General features: G+C 37.7%; 1 protein-coding gene across 1 annotated transcript in view; it reads left to right on the forward strand.

Annotated features, from left to right (window-relative positions):
* Positions 1–21,662, forward strand: part of LOC129726885 (A disintegrin and metalloproteinase with thrombospondin motifs 7) — a 97,281-nt gene that overhangs the window by 19,458 nt on the left and 56,161 nt on the right. The window contains exon 3 of the mRNA XM_055684087.1: positions 5,930–6,095. Coding sequence (XP_055540062.1) covers positions 5,930–6,095 — 166 coding nt within the window. The remainder of the gene's footprint in view (positions 1–5,929; positions 6,096–21,662) is intronic.

Here is a 21,662-nt window from a genome sequence, read left to right on the forward strand (position 1 = left end):
ATATAATCTCCTAACTAAAAATCCAATGAAATTCAATAGCGACCTATGAGGCAACTGGACTTTTCATTTGCAACTGATTTCGTGAAAACCGGTCTCACCATCTCAGAGAAAAGTGAGTGAGTTTAAGCTTTGGCTTGGCTTGGCTTTGGCATATGCTTTGCTTTTATACGGTGTTTTCACATTTTTATAAAGAATGAACAAAGTTACCAATCGATTACAATGAATTTCAATAGCAACCTATGGGAAAACTAGACCTTTCATTCGAGACTAATTTTGTGAAAATCGGTGCAGACATCCCTGAGAAAAATGGGTGAGTTTCAACAGCCTCTGGATAATATTTCCATACATAACTTTTGAACCATATGTTTAATCGATACAAAATGCATAGGTTGTATGTTTTGGAAACAGACTATTAATAACATTATCTTTAAATTTAGTGTTGAGCACCTTGACTTTTGCAACAACGATTTTTTGGGACGCCCTATTATACACTCTGTAATATCGGTATTTTCGGAATATGGATGACGCCCACAGACCTAATGTTGATGTTCAATGTTCCTGTTCATTTTCTAATTCAAGCTGAGGATTTCCGGTTTCTGAACTAATTCTAACTGAAGTTAAAGAAGATGTTCTAATACTCTTCAATATAGGTATTGCCGAAACCATTTTATAATTCAAGATTCTGACTTCCGCTGTCAGCAAATCTTCAAAAACTGATAATATACCCTGCAATAGAGATATTTTGGGAATCAGGATGTCGTGATTTTTGAAATTAGAAGCAGTATATAAATACTCTCCAATATTCCAAATTCCAGAACCGAAATGACGCCAGACCAAAAATTAGTGTCCAAATTTTTAACCAAGTTATCGTTGTTTTTTCCGTCGAATCCCTTTATCTCTGAAATGTTGATCAATAATGAATCTCAACCTCATTTCCGGAGTAAATTATTTGTTTCAACATAACTCTTGAAAGTGGAAATAGAAATTTAAAAAAAAAAAAGGAGTAATCCGTTCAGAAGAAGGGGGTCTTAATTGGCAAGGAAGTAATGATTTTTCGTGCTTTTTGGGAACTCTGAATGCACCTGATGTTTGGATTGTTCAGGAAACCCGTGAAAATCGATCCTTAACATATTTTTTTTAAACCGGCTGACGTCCAGAGACCGATATCTGACATCATTTCTGAATCTAAGGTAATGTATTCCGTATTCTGGAAAGCTTGGTAAAACTGAAAAAAATTCTTGAATAACCCACAATATTATATTATTTTCTCTGGATATACAATATTGGTACAAAGGATAGACAATGCGGTTGAGACATGCGATTTTTTTCGTAGCCAATTTGTGAACAGACTCAAAGTAAAAGTCCCCGTTCACTCATACAGCTAGTAGCTCAGTGTATTGCATTGCTTTGATATTAGCCGCGCGTCATGCGTTGAACTGTTCGAAGCTTGATTTCGTAAAGTGACCTGAATGGCAAGGTAAACTCGTTGCTCACCTAATTTTATGAATGTATCTTGAAGCATTTTTCTCAGCTCTCCAAGATGGCAGCGAGATGCAAGATAGCGGCTAATTTTTTTCTACTTCAAATGAATGTTCTATAGTTCCTCTTCAAAATGACGTCCTGTTTGTAGAAGGTTTATGGACAAATTCAAGTGAAATAGATCAATAAAAAGATCAAGTATTTCCTACAATACGACACCGATGATCCTTTGATAAATTTTCGATCTTCAGAATATCAAAAATAGTTTCACGTGTTGCAGAAATATATACAGGGTGTTAGGTAGCTCACATAAAATTCTTCAAGGGGTGATAGAGGACCCTATAAGATGAAAAACATCCTTCTACGCATATGATCAAAATTCAACTACTGCAGAGTTATTCACTTTTTCAGTTTTCGGTTATGTTTGCCTTTAACGCGGTTTAGCACAAGAAGTGTGATAGCTAGCTCAATTCTGTTGATTTCGTTGGAAAGCTGAGAAAATTTCGTAATCAATAGTGTCTTGAAAATGTCCACCTAGAGGAATTAAGAAGCAATTAGAAAGGAATAGGTACCGTATGCGTTTAATGGACCCTGTGCGTATAGTGGATCCCTCTGGTATATTTTTGCATTTGTTTCTTGTCATTATCATATTTATGCCATTATTAATATCTTTCACGAATAACTATAACATGCTATAGATAAGGATGATATGAATTTTCTAACTTCCTGTAAGAAAATAGGAAAAATAATTAATTTTCATTCAGCACAGCATAACACAGCGGTTTGTAAGCCATGACGAAGAGTTCAATATATGGAGCAACACCAAATATAATGAGTATACATAGGGCCATTCTTAAGCCAAGCGGCAATGATTTAATAAATTTTTAAGTTTACATGTATAGCGCAAAAACATTATCACTATGTTAACTCTTTGACCGATTTACAAACATTACCCAACTTAATAGTTTTGTTAAGCTTTAGAACCTTCGGGTGAAAGACCACGTGGTTCTCTCTTCAACAGAAACTCCTAAGCCTATCTTTCGTGGCCGTTTGGCGAACCCCCTCGTAGTTTACGAACAATCCCTAGGCATTCATGTCTGAATAATTTTCTTCATTTTAATCTACGTTTCGCCTATTGTAATCCATACTAAAAATAGAGTTTCCTCAGTCGAATTCTAAACATTTGTGTTAATCTTTTTGATAGTGGCAATTGGATGGAGTGCCTACTGGGGGTCGAATCCGATAATGATTAATCGTAGAGCTCTGCTCAGTCTCCCGCTGCATTCATCCGGCAAACAACAGCCATCAAATTGTTCATTTCAACCCGTCAGATTACCCACCCGTAGCACACGGCAGGCCGTCGCCACGGGACGCAACCAGACCCTGATGGCGCTAAGTCTTGAACCCGTCGGTCATCTCACGTCCCCAGTGCTCATCAACAGCACAGAGCGGCCGGCGCCCTGTTCGCTCCGGTTCCGTCGCCACCCGCAGCCGTTAAACCACAATCGGTCGGCGACTCCGGCGGCACGAGAAGATCGCGATCTCAATTCTCTGAAAACGAGTTATTTTTCACGTTCGTTTTCGCCACGTTTCTCCAGGCATATGTTTCTTCCGACCCGGCCCATGTCCATTGGCGCTAGCCTGCAATCGTTCGCGTAACCATACGAGCAAATGAATTAAATTTTCCATAAAAAGACAATGAAATGAAAATTAAATCCAACTGTGCTGCTCGGGGCCAGACAACTGCCGCCACCTCGGCCACCGGCCTCTCGATCGGCGCAGCACGGTGAAGAATCGAGGGCGCAAACTACTCACTCGTAAACTTAATAGCCAGTTCGCGAGAGCCGCAACCGCCTCTCTGAGGGACGTTGTTTTGATGTTCTCCGATTGGACTGAAATTTTCAGCGTTTGTTTGTCTATGTAAGGTAGAAAGTTTTGCAAAATTTCAATTTTTTTCTTTGAGGTTAAGTGGGGTAAAACGGCCCTTGAAAATGTTATGTCCAAAAACGTCCAAATTCTAAAAAGTGCAATAACTCCTGCTAGACTTGATGGATTTTTCTAAAACTTTGTGGTATTATTCTACACTAAGAGTACTTCAAAACGCATGGTAACAATATAGGGTAAAGAGGTAACATGATGAAAAAAACGCATTTTTCTTTTAAAAATTGTCAATTTTCGGAATCATCCTACTCTTTTCAACATCGCTAGAAAAAATATCTGAATATGGCGTTTTGTAGAGCAACTCAAGAGCTTTAATGTCATGTATAAGCCAAGTGTGCCAAATGTTTTTTTTTTAAACCGTCAAAATCACTAAAATCACTGTAGTTTTTGCTAGACTTAAAATATTTTACTAACAATTTGGATTACCACTGTACCTTACCAGAGCTACCTACTCTATCGGAAGACAGGCAATTTGGGGTAAAACGTTCCTTGAAGATTTTTTTTTCGAAAAATGCCGTCAAAATCACCAATACTGCAAGAACTCGGGTTAGACTTGATAGATTTACTGAAAATTTAGATAATTACTCTAAGTTAATACGAACTTAAAGGCAAGATGACAAAAATGACAAATAGATTTACATAACGAAAATAAATATTTTTCTTGAAAAATACCAGAAGTTAGCATTTAATAAACAACTACAAAGCTTTTATTTGGCATAATATCCAGATGCATCTTTTGGGAAGTGACTAAAAAGGACTAAAGTTTTCCTTGACTTCACGAAAAGCTTCAAACAAGGTAAAAGATATTATCGACATGATGGTCGTGAAAATAAATAATTCCAACCGAGTTCCTACTTATCCGTGGAGCAAATAAAATCGTTATTTGCACGATTCTCTGCAATAGTTATGTATGCAAAACTTAGCGTAAAGGAAGATGGTGCTTTGAGGAACGTTGAAGAACATCATGAGTAAAAATTGTTAAGCATTAATGTTCGAAGTCGTGATTTTTCAAAAGATTTGTTCATTTTTGTTGATACAACAGCAACCAGAGTAACATGATTTTTTTGGCCAACACTCAGGAAAAAGCGAAGAATGAGACCGATGACAATTAAGTTAAAAATAATCAAATTAAAAAGATTTAAATTAAATTTAAAAACAATCAAATTAAAAAGATGAACATGAAACTCAAACCATAACTTACTTCATTTGCTTCAACAAAACTCGAAATATTGCAGTCTTTCAGCAACCGTCTCATCGGTATTGTCTTTTACAGGGTTTGATGCTTTTCTTGAAACCTAGTGAAAAAGTCAAGAAAAAGTTCAGTCCTTTTTAGTCAGTTTCCAAATGATGCATCTGGAATTGATATCAAACAAAAGCTCTTTAATTGTTTTATAAAATGCTAACTTCGGGTTTTGGACTGTTTTTTGTTGAGGAAATAGCACCCTGAAATTCGCCAAGTATTTCCCAAGAAAAATATTTTTTTTTCGTCATGTAAATCCATTTGTCACTTTTGTCACCTTACCCTTACGTTCGTATCTAACTAGAGTTATAATCTAAAATTTCAGTAAACTTATCAAGTCTAACCCCAGTTATTGCAGTTTTGGTGATTTTGACGGCATTTTTCGAAAAAAAAAATCTTCAAGGAACGTTTTACCCCAAATTGCATATCTTCTGGTAAAGTAGATAGTTCTGGTAAGGTACAGTGATAATCCAAATATTCAGTAGAATCTTTTAAGTCTAGCAGGAACTAAAGTGATTCTAGTGATTTTGACAGTTTTTTGAAAAAAACCTTCTAGGGCCGTTTTATCCCATTTGGCACACTTGGCTTATACATGACATCAAAGCTCTTGAGTTGCTCTACAAAACGCCATATCCAGATATTTTTTCTAGCGATGTTGAAAAGAGTATGATGACCCTAATAATTGACAATTTTTAAAAGAAAAATGCATTTTTTTTCATCAATTTACCTCTTTACCCCATATTGTTACCATGCGTTTTGAAGTACTCTTAGTGTAGAATAATACCACCAATTTTTAGAAAAATCCATCAAGTGTAGCAGGAGATATTGCACTTTTTAGAATTTGGACGTTTTTGGACATATCATTTTCAATGGCCGTTTTACCCCACTTAACCTCAATGAAAAAAATTGAAATTTTGCAAAACTTCCTACCTAGAATAGAAAAACAAATGCTGAAAATTTCAGCCCAATCGGAGAACATCAAAACAACATGCGGTTGCGCCTCTCGCGAACTGGCTCTTAAATCGTGAACCTGAGAGCACCTCGGTAAAGCTCTGTTTCACTAGGAATTTATTGATTTTCTAGGGATGTGTTGCAAAGAATTCGGGAAAGAATCAAATTCCTAAACAAAGTTGCAGAGTTTTTCATCGCACTTAAAATTCTCCTTCTAGCGATAACATTTTATTTTCTCCCAACTTGGCCAGTCGGTAGATCTTTTATTTGATTCGTTCTGCTTCTCTTCTTATTTTCTTTCTCCCGTGTTCCCGGCAGACCATCGCTGGAATCGTTCGTAGCGCCAATAATGGTAGTGGAACGGCATCGCCGAGATCTACGTACCCGGTCACGTCCGCAGAAGCACGTCCACAGCTGTCATTACCAAGGACACATCCGAGGTCATGATCACTCCCGAGTAGCGCTGTCCGCTTGCAATGGCTTGGTAAGTAGAAAAAAATTTGAAAATAGAATAATGTTTCTAGAAACTCAAGGGAAAATATTATTAAGAGATGATACAATAATTTTTCAAATTGATCAGTACACTAATTGACATTCAAGTTCGACGTTGAAATAAATCACCAAAGCTACACTGTCTGATCGGTTTTTGCTCTAGCAGATGGTATAACTTTTCATTGCCCCGTCGGACAGGGAACGAAATATCCATCCACGCGCATACACCGCGCCGAAGCGATCAATTTCAAAATCGTGAGATCTTGATTAAGGAAACCTACTGCCTGCCAGATGCTGAGGACCTACCAGATCTCACGCCGGCGGCGGCGGCGGCAGCGGCTCTGTTTCGCACCGGACAAGCGCCGTCGTCGTCTGGGCTGAACCGTTTGTCGATCAAATCGGACGTGCCGAGCATGATTGTCAGTAGGTACCTACGTACCAGGCTACGGAATCACACTGATCGGCTGAATCGCACATGAATCGATCATACAGTGATGACATTCTCACGACTTGTTGACGGGACTGGGCGGAACGAGCTGCACATACGGGAATAATTTATCTCCGGTGTGGCTCACGGGCAATTACAAATGAGTTTCCATCGGAAATGATAAATATCGCGCAGCCAATCACAGGAATGGCCAGAAACCGTATGGCAAAAAAAATGAATCGACCCGATTCTCCCCTTCTCCAGTGGTAGTGGAATTTCAATGGCATTGCATTCATCATAAAAGTGATTTCACTGATTGCTTTTCAAGTTTTTCTGATTCGATTGAATACGTGGTGTAAGCCAAAAGTCATTAATTCTGATTTTAACACTCCTACGGATCTGAATCGAGTAGGGTTTGGTAAGAAGAACCCTAGTTGCCTTGCAATATCAGCTCGATGTTCTTCAAGACTACGTCTTTGTTTCCTACTAATTTCCATTAAGAGTGAAAACAAAATCACTTTGGATGTTACATCAGATTTCAACCGGTAAGATTTGTTCATATACATAATGCATCGTTATCACTTTTTGCGTTGTTAGATAGATTGAATATAGAGTAATTTCCTTTGACATAACCTTCTCGCCCCAACAGATCAACCAGTGTTTGATTCCAAATATCAATTTGACGAGTCTGTCAGAATGTGCTTGAGAATGATGTGCAATTCCATAAAAAATAGACCAACCGGAACTTTGCGAAGATGTTTCTGTGGGTTACATATGCCTTTTTGTGCTATTAGTTTTTTTTAATTACAACTAATTTTCGAGCAGGGCTTTTATAAAAATGATATTGATGAATACAAATACATTTGAAGCCAGAGCGGTTTGTCTTCGTCAAAGTTGTAAATAAGAATTTTGTCTTTTCAAATTAAAACCTACCTTTTATTTTTGCTCTGCATTGGTTGTCTGTTTGGGCCAAAATGTTTATAGTTGATTGTTTCAAATGATTCTTAATCATATCACATATTGAAAATACGATACATGAGAACAGATAAAGCAAACAAGCCCGTGTTTTGCTGCTATAAACAAAACTCACAAAAAACAGCACGTTGGAAGGTGCTAATTTGTTCGATTGATTTATGTGACTCTTCAACTCTTTTTTCAAGAAAATTCTAGTGCCAATTTTATGATCGATGTTAATGTCTTTAACGTTTCTATCGCATATTTTCGTGTCATTGTTTTTTTTTTAGGAAATATAACCAATTAAATGTCATGAATGCAATTCCGCAACTGCCATAGAGCCTCCACCGATTCGAATTATAACTTTACCTTTTACCACAACAATTCCAACGGATGAAATTGCTATTAACATATATGATTAATCATGTTTTCAATTAAATCGATAAATTGCACATAATGCGCATTGGCTCATGATCTCATGATTGCGGTTTCGTTTTACATGAGGCAAGCTTTCGAACTGAGAACATCCGATATCTTTATTGACACATTTAATTTGTCTTGTCGTCAAACAACCGCACTGAAACACTACATTGGGATATCGATGGGGAAAACATCCGGAGCACAATCACAGAACTTTGTTTTTTTTTTTTAACAATCATTTTATTCAAATTTAATCAAACGCCATCCAAGGAATGCTTCGTTAATGCAATGCGCAACAATTAACAATACATCATGACAATAATTTACGGGTAACGTGGTAAACGTACGAAGTTGGCTGGCGCCTTCCAACATTACACTCACTTGTCATCACTGCTGTAAATTCTCACCTGGGAGCCGATCGACTGACGCTGTAAAGCACTTGAGCAACAGAAGCAGCGGGATCCACACACAACGATCCCAATGGCATTAAAATGGAAAGTTGCAATGTACCTTATTGGTGTTTAGCGCCGCACGGAAAAACATATACTGAGCAATTCTGTAAATGATTAAAAATATTCGTTTTCAACTGGTTCTAAAATATTTTGTTCTACGGAAACTGACTGAAAAACAATTCTATTATTTTTCCTCTCCGTCGGCTTTCCGTGTTAATTATTATGACACTTCATTTTGCAAACATATTGACTTGGGCTGCAAATTATCGTTCGTCTATAATTATATGTCTATATTCATCGTTTCGACATTGGAGAAATCAGCGTGAAGCCGGGACTCACAAACTATCTATCAGTTTCGATTGGTTTTGCATATGTCGTACGAACGTAGCCGTATAGTAATCACTAGGGACAGTGGTAAATCGCGATTTCGCAGAAGCCGCGAATTCCGCAAAATCCAGCATCGGCCGCGAAATTTACAAAAACCCGCGAAATGCCGCGAAAATTATGGAAAACCGCAGCAACACGTACAAACCTGAAGCACAGACTAACAGACTTAACACTGGAACCTGGCTCCGTCGCCACAAAAAACGTTCATTTCAAATTTATAACTTGGATACTGAACAGTATAACTTGAACAATAGGTGCTTACCGACACCAAAATATGACTGGAAACAATTCAACACAGTATGATTTTTTGTCAGTAATGCAGAGAAAAATGAAACGTACGGTTGAATCACCGTATATTAAATTAAATAAAACAGTTGTTTCTCGTTTTTATCAAAAGCAAAATCACTTTTTTTAGTATTTCCTGAAGAAAAAAGTTGCCGCGAAATTACCGCGAATTTCAAAAAATTTCTATTTTGTCATCCGCGAATTTTCAACTTTTTTGCCGCGAATTACCACTGTTTCTAGTAATCACGTATATCGTGTGTCAACTTTTCTGTGAAAATACATTTCTTAGATTTTGGACACACTAACCTGGGCGTTCAGTTCACATTTTTCGAATTCTTTTCGAATTATTCATAATCGTGCGCATAAATTCCCATGCGGAGTTTTTTATTTTTTATAGAAAATCAGAGAAGTCATGTTCTCAATTTTTTTTTTATTAATGAATTGAATGTAGGTATGATGATTGAAAATTTTTCTATCATAATATATATATATTTACTGCTTTAATAAATGCATATTTTTTGAAAAAATAAAAAACGTAAAAAGATAAATTTCAGCAATATTCTAATAAAATAGGTAAACTGCTCCATTATTCATCTTATTAAGCCGATATTCACGGAGAATGCACGGATTAAATACCGAATTTTCACGAAATCATTGAACAAATAAACTAAATATGCTTACGTGCTCTTATGAAATCGTTTAGCATTGTATATTTAGTAAAATTAGCTAGATTCATCCTGAATTTTGTAAAACAAACCATTTTTCACAACGCTTCCATATCCATCTCAAAACTTGAATCACTGCTCAACTATTCATCTTACGACGCCCCCATATTCATCGCACTGTTTATCATGAATGAAACACATTATTATGAGTGAACGTAGCCGCAGCTCGTCGCAGTAGGTTACCTAGGTATCCGCTGCAGTTGTTTACGTGCAAAATTTGAAACCTAGGTAACCACTACAGTGCTGCAGATTTATAACAATTATGTCGGAATAATTCCACATTTTCTGTATGATTTTTTCGTATTAACAGACACTGATTTGGCAACTTTCGATTTGCTTCAACCCAGTGAAAACAGATGAAAATACATACAGTTAAAATTTAGGAATTGTAGAAATTCATCTCATATTTTTCTGCTAATTCAAGCTTGTTTTGGGAAACTATAGGTGAACATTTCAAAGATTAAAGTATTCTTAGTGTAGTGAGTGATTTTGTTCAGTAATTAAAATAAAAAGTGGTCCGCTAGTGATGAAAAAAACTTTGGTTGTAGCCGTATAGAACGTTGCGCGGATTTTGTTTTCTGAGGTAGGTGATTGAATTAAATGAGTTTTCGAGTGCAGGTGCCCGACTATAATATCAAATTTAGTGCTTTTAAGCGAGTTTTGAGTTTTTAAAGATAATACTTTATGAGGAATCTAAAGTGAACTAAGAAGAATCTATTCCATGGATTAGCAGATTGGTTTAAGAAGAAAATATGCGTTTTTTGACGCAGGACTACGTCTTTGTTTTCTATACTAGATTACATTTTGTGAAATTGAAAATGAAACTGGCAAATGTTGCGTCAGATTTCAAACGATTATAGCAAGCGAACGACTTAATGCATCTTAGTCATTTATATGTCGGTGGATAAATAAAATGTGTAACAATTGTTTGATATAATGTTTAACATTGTTGCTTTACTGCTAAATGGTAAAAAAAGGCGAAAAGTTCCAAGGTCAAGCTTTCCTATACATTTTCCTTGCTATTCTCTTGTTTCCCGAACACGGATAACAATGACATGGACGGAATAGATTCCACTGCTTACATATTATGACTCAACAAAGTGTTTTGTTCCATTTGTCTTTCTCTAAGCTACGTGGCCACGCCCTCATGGCAAAAATCAACGCTGAACTCGATACAAAAGACTGCGTGTAGAAAATTCAGCTTCAGTCTAGTTTGTCACACAATAGCGAGTGAAGTAGAGCTGTGAGAGCTGTTATTTTGCATACGGCAACAACAGTTACCATCGTACGCTGCAGGATATTTTGCTGGCACAGCTACTGGAGGGCACAGCGGAGAGCAAATTTTATTTTCCGCGGCCAAGCAAAATATTCAATGCTACCGGTGGTGTGATCATCAGCGTTCTGTGGCGCATAATTCGAGCTGAAGATTATTGAAACAGTTCTTTTTAGAACTTTAAATGCTTGAAAATACGAGTTATGAAAATTTTCACAACTACTACAGGTGTGAAATTTTCATGTATTCATGCATCGTTAATTTTACAACAACGACCGTCAAATATGAACGGTAGTGCTGCCTATGAACAGTTTATCGCAGCTTATAATATATATATTTAGACCTACGTCACCATTTCATACAATCCCTAGGGCTGTATACCTTGTAGTATTTACTGTTTTCAATTGTGTTTCCATGTTGTATGAGATGAATATATGGGCTGAGATGAATAATGGAGCAGTTCCTCTATACAAATTACAATATTTTTCGAAAACACCCTCGGGTGTTAGGGAGCTTACTGAAAATCTTTTAAGGGGCTATAGAGAACCCTTTTTGATGAGAAAAATCCTTCTACTACTTGTACTAGAACTCGTTGAAGGCAAACATAACCGAAAACAGAAAAAAGTGAATAACTCTGCAGTAGTTAAATTTTGGCCGTATGCGTAGAAGGATTTTTTTCATCAAATTCTGCTCCTTTATCGTCCTTAGAGGATTTCAAGAGAGCTCCCTAACACCCTATATAATAATCGTGTATAAAAATCATTCTCTCCGAACGGCCAAAGGGGAGCGCTCTCAGTAATGCGGTAGGTACAACAATGCGCCACTAATACCGTAAGATTAATCGGTTTCCGATCTTCTACAAAGTTTCTATGTATAGTTGGGACTTCAATTTGGACGCGAATTGGCCATGGGGATGGCACTGCGATAGCAACTATACATATTTTTAGATAGATGAATCTTTTGTGACATTTTTGAAAAATGATCAGATGACCTAATGTTTGAGATATCTGATTTAGAAAATGGCTTCAGAAGTGTTTCAGAAGATTTGGAAGTTTTATATTTCAAATCTCCCAGACGGTCTCGAGGTACCACGCTGGCCAAACAAGCCAGTCGTCGTAGGTTCGAATCTCGGCTCGGGAGAGACTGTTAGTGTCAATAGGATCGTAGCGCTAGCCCCGCAATTGTCCTGTCCACTGAACAGTTGGCTGCGAAGTCTGTGTATAAATAAACAGAAGTTCGAGTTACGAATCGGAATGTAGCACCAAGGCTTTGCTTTTATATTTCAAATCACAAAGTTATAACGAAAAACTCGTTCATTTACAAAACCCAAAGAGACAGAAACTTCATGTCTCCTACGACGTGTTATAAAATTTTATGGTTTGCAACTTCTTTAAAAACATTGACAGCTTCGTGGGGGGGGGGGGTTCTGTGCAGGGCTCTACATTTTCGAAACAAAACAATTAAGTTGATATACTTGCGCTGTTATTTCGATTCGAACAGTTTCATTTTCCCTTGATTCCTTTCGGCTACTATCAACGAATCACTTCTTTCTCTCTCTCTTATTTCGAATCATTTCAAATGAAACTAATGACTATTTCAATCGACGGAGAGAGAGACTCTTTCCTTTCCTTCAGCGTCTCAATTGAAATTAGCACTGCATCGCGTCGTTTGATGGTAGTTTTCTAATACCGCAGGCCGTAGTTAGAACGGCAATGGCATCCAATAAATACGTTGCGCAAGTTCCGATCAATATTTCCTTCCTCTTCTCTCTCTCTCTCTCTCTCTCTCTCTCTCTCTCTATATATATATATATATATATATATATATATATATATATATATATATATATATATATATATATATATATATATATATATATATATATATATATATATATATATATATATATATATATATATATATATATATATATATATATATATATATATATATATATATATATATATATATATATATATATATGTACACCATTTGTGTGTGTGAAGGTAAATTATTCGATTAGCTTGTTTTTTTTTTTGCTCCGTTCTAATTGAATTTTTTTCTCACGTTTTCCAAATTCGCTGTCGCTGAGTATAATACCTTCGTTGCTTCCGTCAAACACTGCATCAGTGAAAGCTGGAAATCGACATATTTTGGTGATATTTAGTGAAATTGTTGGAAAGATAACTCTGCTTTTTTATCGAAAACCGAATAAGCAAGAAAACAATGGCGGCTGTTTGTTGTGCTTGTGCTCACGATTTAGTAAAATCAGATGAAATCATTTGCAGCGGCTTCTGTAAGTCGTCTTTTCATTTGAAGTGCGCTCATTTGACCGCTGAACTGCGTGATGTCGTCGCAAATTGTTCACAATTATTTTGGATGTGCAGGGCTTGCACGAAAATGATGGCCAATGCATGCTTTCGTCAAGCCATATCATCTACGAACAATGCTATGCAAACAATTGTGGATGATCAAAATAAAGCACTCGATGAGTTACGGAAAGAAATAGCACTAAACACTACCAAAATAAACACTATTCTCCAGCGAACGCCTTTGCCCGCTACGCCGCGAGTTCCTAGAACACAACAAACAACAAATCTGCGTAAAAGGCCACGGCTTATAATTCCAAATGAACCGTCGCAACAAGAAAACATCCTCGAGGGCACCAAAGACTGTGTCCCTGATGACGCTATACCGTTGGCTGCAGCTAGAAAAGATAACTTGTTCTGGTTGTATTTGTCTGGTTTCGATCCTCATGCAACAGTGGAACAAATCCAAAAACTAGCCAGGAATAATTTAAATACCGATCGAGATGTTGATGTCGTTAAACTAGTGCCAAAAGGAAGAACAATCGAAGACCTCACGTTCGTTTAATTTAAGATTGGTATCGAATTGCAGCTGAAGGAGCTAGCCCTGTCAAAATCGACATGGCAGAAGGGAATTATCTTTCGACCATTCGATTTTCAACACGGCTCAAACGCACGTACTTTCTTTCGCTTTCTGCCAACGCCGGGAGGAAACGATACGAAATGAATATATTTCTGACCCGCCCGTCTGCGATAGGACATCCATAGCAAGCAGAAACCTAACTGACCAATTTGGAACGACAACAGCTGATTACCGCCCGCTCGAATATCCACCACAACGAATGCTTACCCTCTACTACCAGAACACGCGGGGCCTACGAACCAAAACAAACGATCTGTTCTTCGCTCTCGCTTCGTGCGACTACGATGTGATAGTTTTCACGGAAACCTGGTTGAAGGATGATATTCTCGACTCAGAGCTTACTGATAGATATACCCTTTACCGTTGCGATCGTAGTACTGCCACTAGTCAATATCGCCGTGGTGGTGGTGTGTTGATCGGTGTGAAATCGGAATTAAAGAGCACATCTGTTTCGCTAACGGGAGACGATGCACTGGAACAAACAGCTGTTAGCATTGAGCTGATGAATAGCAAGATTTTTGTTTGCTCAATTTACCTACCTCCAAACTCAAATCCTGTACATTATGAGACACACTCGGCTTGTATTCAGCAGCTGACTTCACTCGATAAAGACGATGATAGAATGTTTGTGCTGGGTGATTATAATCTGCCAAATTTATGCTGGCTATATGACGACGACTTACACTGCTATTTACCGACAAATGCTTCGACCGAGCCTGAATTGACACTGGTAGAATGTATGTTGCTCACTGGAATGCAGCAACAGAACCGCTTCGTTAATGACCACGGCAGGCTGCTCGATTTGGTTTTTACCAATAGTGCAGCTTGTGCAGATATTTTTGAACCACCGAGACCCTTACTGACCATGGACAGACATCATAAACCGATTGTGCTGAGATTAGATGTTGAGCTCAATTTTTTTTTATTTCACTGTGTTGAATCAGAGCATGCAACAAATAGACTGGAATCGATTAATGACGGTAGGATCAGTTGATGCAGCCATTGATATTTTTTACAGCGAATTGTTTAGAGTTTTCCGGACGAATATACCGTTGAAAACAACTAAACGAAAACTGCACACAAATATGCCATGGTGGAACGCAAATATTCGGAATCTTCGAAACCGGCTTCGGAAAGCTAGAAAACGGTATTTCAAACACAGGGGTGAATCACTGAAAACTGAAATGCGTGAAATAGAGGCCCAGTACATCTCTTTGAACGCAAGATGTTTTCGTGATTACATTCATCGCATTGAAAATGACGTTAAAGCTGACCCTAAATCGTTTTGGAAATACATCAACAATCGGAAATCAACGAAAGGAATACCTCAGAACACTCGTTACCAGGGAGTGAGTGCCTTTACGCCACTGGATTCTGCGAATATGTTCTCGTCTTTCTTTCAGAGTGTGACAAGTAATAACTCACCACCTTTGACTGAAACATACTTGAGCAGTATTCCGCAGTTCGACTTAAATATGCCCCGGATGAACTTTTCGCCCAATGATGTTCTGCTCAAACTTCAATCCATCGACGGATCGAAAGGCCCTGGACCCGATCAATTGCCACCATTCGTTGTCGAAAATTGTGCAAGCGCTCTAGCCTTGCCTGTAAGTATACTCTTCAACCGTTCTTTGAGTGAAAAATGCTTTCCCACCGTTTGGAAATCCGCTTCGATCATACCGATTCATAAATCAGGTTCGCTCAACGATGTAGAAAATTATCGCGGAATTTCTATATTAAGTTGTTTGCCGAAAGTTTTCGAAAGCATGGTACACGATGTGCTCTACCAATCTGTTAAACACGTTATCTCAGCTGATCAGCACGGATTTGTTCAGAGGCGATCTACTACGACAAATTTGATGAGTTATGTTTCGACCCTTGTAAATCGGATGGAAAAACGGCAGCAAATTGACGCGATTTACATTGACTTTGCCAAAGCATTCGACAAGGTGCCACATACTTTAGCTGTTGAAAAGTTTAAGCGGATAGGACTTCCAGAGTGGCTGACACAATGGATTTACTCGTACCTTACCGGACGTAATTCTTCGGTGAAGGTAGGTGAAACGTATTCTACACCTTTTGAGATTCTTTCAGGAGTACCTCAAGGCAGTATTCTGGGCCCTCTGTTGTTCATACTGTTTATAAACGATCTCTGCACGAAGCTGAAATCTCCAAAATTATTGTACGCTGACGACCTCAAGTTTTACCGTGTAGTCACAACGGAGGCTGACTGTTGTGCGCTCCAAATGGATATCGACATGCTTCTGGAATGGTGTGGCTTGAACGGAATGGAAGCCAATGTGACCAAATGTTGCGTGATCTCATTCAGCCGCTTGCGTGCACCGATTGCCTTCGAGTACAAAATGGCGTCAACGAGCTTGGCCCGCACGACCACAGTGAAAGATTTAGGAGTGCCTGTCGATAGCAAATTAAGGTTTACGGAGCACATTTCTGCAGTCACGGCTAAAGCTTACTCCCTATTGGGTTTTTTGAAGCGAAATTCGAAATTCTTCGACAATATTTACACGCTGAAGATACTGTATTGCTCGTTCGTGCGCAGTGTCCTGGAATATGCGGTGCAAGTGTGGGCGCCGTATCATGCAATACACATCAACCGATTAGAACAAGTTCAGAAACACTTTCTCCGATATGCTCTTCGATCTCTAAACTGGAGGGACAGAACTAACCTACCATCGTATGAAAGCCGCTGTATGTTGATCGATTTGCCCACATTGTCAAGTAGATGAGTTTTCCTCCAACGTATGCTAATATTTGATGTGCTAACAGATCGAATAGATTGCGCGGACATTCTTGGAAAATTGCGATTCAACACACCTCTTCGATTGCTACGTCAACCTGAGTTTTTCCGCCGACCAAATCACCGCACTCTCTATGGAATGAATAACCCATTGGATGTCTGTTGTAATTATTTCAATGATGTGATAAACATGTTTGATTTTGGTGTGTCGAAATATGTGTTTAGACTAAGAATTAGAACATAAGTTAAATTGTCTGTACGATGTTTTATGTCGAAGACGAAATATAAAATAATAAAATAAATAAAGAAAAAGGAGAAAGGTTTTCATTTTTAAAGGTTCACAAAAATACTGATTTGACGTAGGACAACGCCGATTGTTATTTTTCAATATTTTCGGCAATGTTTGTGGTGGCCTGAAAAGATTGGTTATGTAAACGTTAACGGCAATATTATATGAAATTTGAACTTGATTTTGAGCTCGTATGAGAAAAATCATTGAACTTCTTTCAACAAAATTTAATGGTCATGAAATAGATGGTTTATCTATAGAATCTAAAGCAGCATTATTGTGAACTTTCCATTCTGACTGTCTGCATATTACGACTGCCGAAATAAATTTTCCGTTAGATTTTCCATCCAACAATCTGCATGGGGCCAGGAACGAAATCTAGCAGGATAATTTTTTATAGCTTTCTTATTTTAATGACTTTAAGACAACTCACGCTATTTTTAAATTTTAATTTCTAGCAGTAAATGTGGGTTGCCGATAGAAAAATGAAATAACTGGGGAAATAGGATATACAGTAGGGTGGGGAATCGTTATATGGAAAAAACGATATCAGGGTTAAATTAAAGCATTTTTATTCTGAAATGTTGTTAAGGGCCATCCACAGAATACGTAAGGGTTTAGAGACAGAATGGGGGTATGCAAATTTCTTACGAATGCCTACAAGGAGAAAACCTGACGAAAGATTGAAACACTGAAAGATAATAAATTTTCAAAATTATCTCGCTGGGATTCTAATATGTGAACCCAAAGCAGGCAGCGAATCCATAGTTTGTATACATGATATGAACTGAATTGGTTAACTTGTTCTGTTTTTCATTCTCTACGGATTTGTTCGCTTTGAGAAAAGTTTTGTATTTTTTTTTTTCGAAAAATGCACGTGTTTCTTGATTAATTAAATTTTTTTTTCCTGGAAAAAAATCTTACATAAGATCGAGGAGGAGGAGGTATTCTGAAATCTAACAATGTCTTTTTATGGGGTGAGGGTCCAAAGAAAGTTCGGAAAAAGTCATTAGGTAATTTATGGATGACGCCTCAAAGCTTAAGTAAAAAACCCAGTGAACTCCTACGGAACATAGGGCAACCATTTTAATCTTCCATTTTTGATCTGGCTGAAACTTTGCACAGATGCGCCTATGCGCTAAAGATATCATTTAGTGCTATAGATATGTTTTTTTTTTGTTTGATCTTGACTAAGGTTCGAAAAGGATCTATGAAAAAAAGGTTTAAATGATTACAAAATTTTGTCTCTCCAAAAAAGTTATATGCACCGCAAAAAGGTTTTTTTTTTCAACGAAACATATTAGAAATAGAATTATGAATAATTTAATTCAAAAACATTATCTTATAAAAACTTTGTAGTTTTGTAGTTTTCACTAAATGTTCGTTATAGTACTATATATGTCTTATAATCGGTGAACACATCAAGTCATCATATTTTTCTAAATCTCCTCTCAGCAAATATCAATTTGCATATAAGGAGGGTAAATCGTCTGAAACAGCACTTCATACTATTGAGCATGAGCATGAGCATGATTGACCGCCCGCGGTTGCTACTCCGTTATTGCCAGATCAGCTGTAATAACACAGAGAACCAGCGGATGATGTTTGGGATTAACATTCATCCTCAATGTGTTAAAACTGGTGACCTTAATCTTTATATTAGGCAATACCAGCGCCGGCCGCATCCGAATGCAGGTCAAAGAAGGAGTACCTATGTATAGGAACATGTTGACGTGATACTCGCTTTGTTGGAAGCCGAGAACACCTCTATACTTCCACGAGAAATCACTGGGATGTTGGAGGTGAGGGAAGGGTTTGCAGCTGGGTTCGTTTTGGTAATCGATGCGCTGATTTCGAGCACCGAGTTCATAACAACTAATATCGCGCCTATGAAATAATTATATTCACCGCGAAAATTAAAACGGGTTCCGAACTCATTCTGTTTGATGATGTAACACTGAAAAAACGAAACGCACGCGACCTACAATTGAACGCACACTGGACCTATAATTGAGTTGATCCCGGACCTACAATTGAATTGAGACAACTCAAATGTTCGGACATCTCCTTACGAGGTCATAATGTAACTGTAACCGTATGTAACCGTGAAACCGAAACGTATCTTTCATTGATTTATATTAGTCAACTATATAATGTTACTGAAGCTACGAATCACGAAAGTTGTATCCACGTTAATGCCCCTCCACTCCTATGTTGTGTTGAAGTGACCCTTTTGGCTACCAACAACTATTACGCGTTGATGATCAATCTGAAGAAAATACGATCTCATGGATGGTATCGACGCGGAGTATCCAGATATTTGGTCACCAGCACATCTGGCTTTATGCCTAATAAATTTCTCGTATACTGTTCGTCTATTTTAAAAAAACTATTTCATGATTTGAGACCGATTTAAACACGAAAGACCATGGAAAAATATGTGTGGTTTACTTGGAAGAAATACAAAATTTATAATTTCGTTCATGGAACCTAATTAAACCAACAAGCAATAAGTATGTTGTTGGGGCCACGTACACGTGTGCGTGGTTTGTATCATAAAATATACAATTTCTATAAAGCGCTTGAACGAGTCCGTTGATACGATGAGTAACCTGTGACGCCTATCAAGTATGAAAACTGGCAGAGTTGCATGCATTCAAAGCCTTATAATTTGAAAAATGCAAATATACAACCATACATAATACAAACAGTGTTTATTTACAAAGGGCCAAATCAATCACAATCCGAGTATACATGAGCTAGTTTCATTTCCACCTATAAGATTACAATATGGTGAACTGAGAGAAAAGTTTATTTGTAACAATATTTGCGCAAAAGCTAGAAAAATCATAAATTGCAAAACGGTAACGATCATATATTTCCTAATCTCGCGCGCGGTAAATAAATATTTGACTATATAGTTAGACAATCGATATATAAGTGGAGCGGAATATTTAACTGACCAATTCTGGCTCATTCATATTTACTAACGTTCTGCTTATCACGTTCAAAGATTTTTAGCACGCGCTCATTACGGAAAATAGTACATTTCGGTAAGCCGAGCTCGAGCGATTGATCGAACGGCTCAAGAAAATGAACCACGGTTCTTTGCGCGCTAAAACGGATGGTTCGCCCGAGACCAAAGTTTACCGAAACAGCACGATCCATCAATCTCGCGAATAATTGTTAACTATGAGGCGTTTATTGAGACGGTGAGTGACCGGTTCAGAGCCGCTTTCGGTAAAGAACTGTTTTGCCCACTTCTACTTCAGATTGCATGTAAAAGAACACAAACACCGATACTCATCTTCCAATTCCCTTCACATCTGTTATTCGTTGGGCCAGTGCGAGCAGCAGTCCCGGTAATTTGATACACACTATCCAGATATGCCGCGAGACAATCTAAAGTTTTCTGAACAATTTAACCAATTCCGCTAGAACAATCATAATTTCACCGATAAAACGCACTAAATCGATTTCACTACACTCGATTCCCGTTTCGTCCAATTTTTCTCCCGAAAACTAGGTATATGAATTTTTCATCATCTCTCGACGTTCAATTTTCCAACTTGTTCAACTCTTTCTACACACACAACACACAGTGATGAGAAGCAAACTAAAACCAGCTGCAAGCGACGGTGGCGTAGTACCACTCTATATGCTATTGCAGCCATTTTGTCAATCGATGTTTACGGCATTACTACACTCAATTGGTGGATGTTTCGCAACAAACATAACACAACAAGCCGCAAACTCTTCCAAAAAACACTTGTAAATTTAAAAAAATAAACGCACTTCGCGATTACATTTATAACGAACACGCACAACATTAAAGCAGTTTTCTTCCTATATAACACGCGAGCGAAAATTTGTACCTCTGTAACAGCACCTCATACTATTGTTACAAAACTAGAGAAATCTTTTGCAGCGAAAGAAATTTCACTTGCGACGTTCCTTAATATAGAAGGAGCATTTGATAATTCATACCATGACTCAATGACGGCTGCAATGAAGAAACGTGGTTTCGACAATTGCATTATTCATTGGATCACCGAGATGTTATCAAAAAGAGAAATATCAGCGAACCTTGGAAGCTCATACATAAGTGTAAAAGCAATAAAAGGATGCCCGCAAGGAGGAGTGATATCTCCCTATTGTGGTCGTTAACAGTTGATGATCTTCTTAAAAAAATGATAGATGAAGGGTTTGAAATAGTTGGGTTCGCTGATGATTTAGTCATAATTGTTCGTGGCAAGTATGACGATATCATCGCTAACCGAATGCAAACTGCTTAAAACATTGTGAGAGGGAAGATCTAAATGTAAATCCTTCAAAAACTACTATCGTTCCATTTACACGAAGGAGAAAAGTTATGCTAAATAATATAAAATTTGAAGGTGAGCTCTTGAAACTCTCAGACAACGTCAAATATCTCGGGGTACTCTTGACAAAAAACTTAACTGGAATACACATCTAGAGCAAGTAATAGGCAAAGCCACAAATACTCTATGGATATGTAAGAAAACTAATAATAGTGTAATAGTGCATTAAGGATCCAAAGACTGTTAAAATTCTTTGAAGGTGACCTAACAGGTCATCCAAATATTCTAAAAACTATTCGTATCAATCCTCTAGTAACC

This window comes from Wyeomyia smithii, chromosome 3 (assembly GCF_029784165.1).
Source record: "Wyeomyia smithii strain HCP4-BCI-WySm-NY-G18 chromosome 3, ASM2978416v1, whole genome shotgun sequence".
NCBI classification, from domain to species: Eukaryota; Metazoa; Arthropoda; class Insecta; order Diptera; family Culicidae; genus Wyeomyia; species Wyeomyia smithii.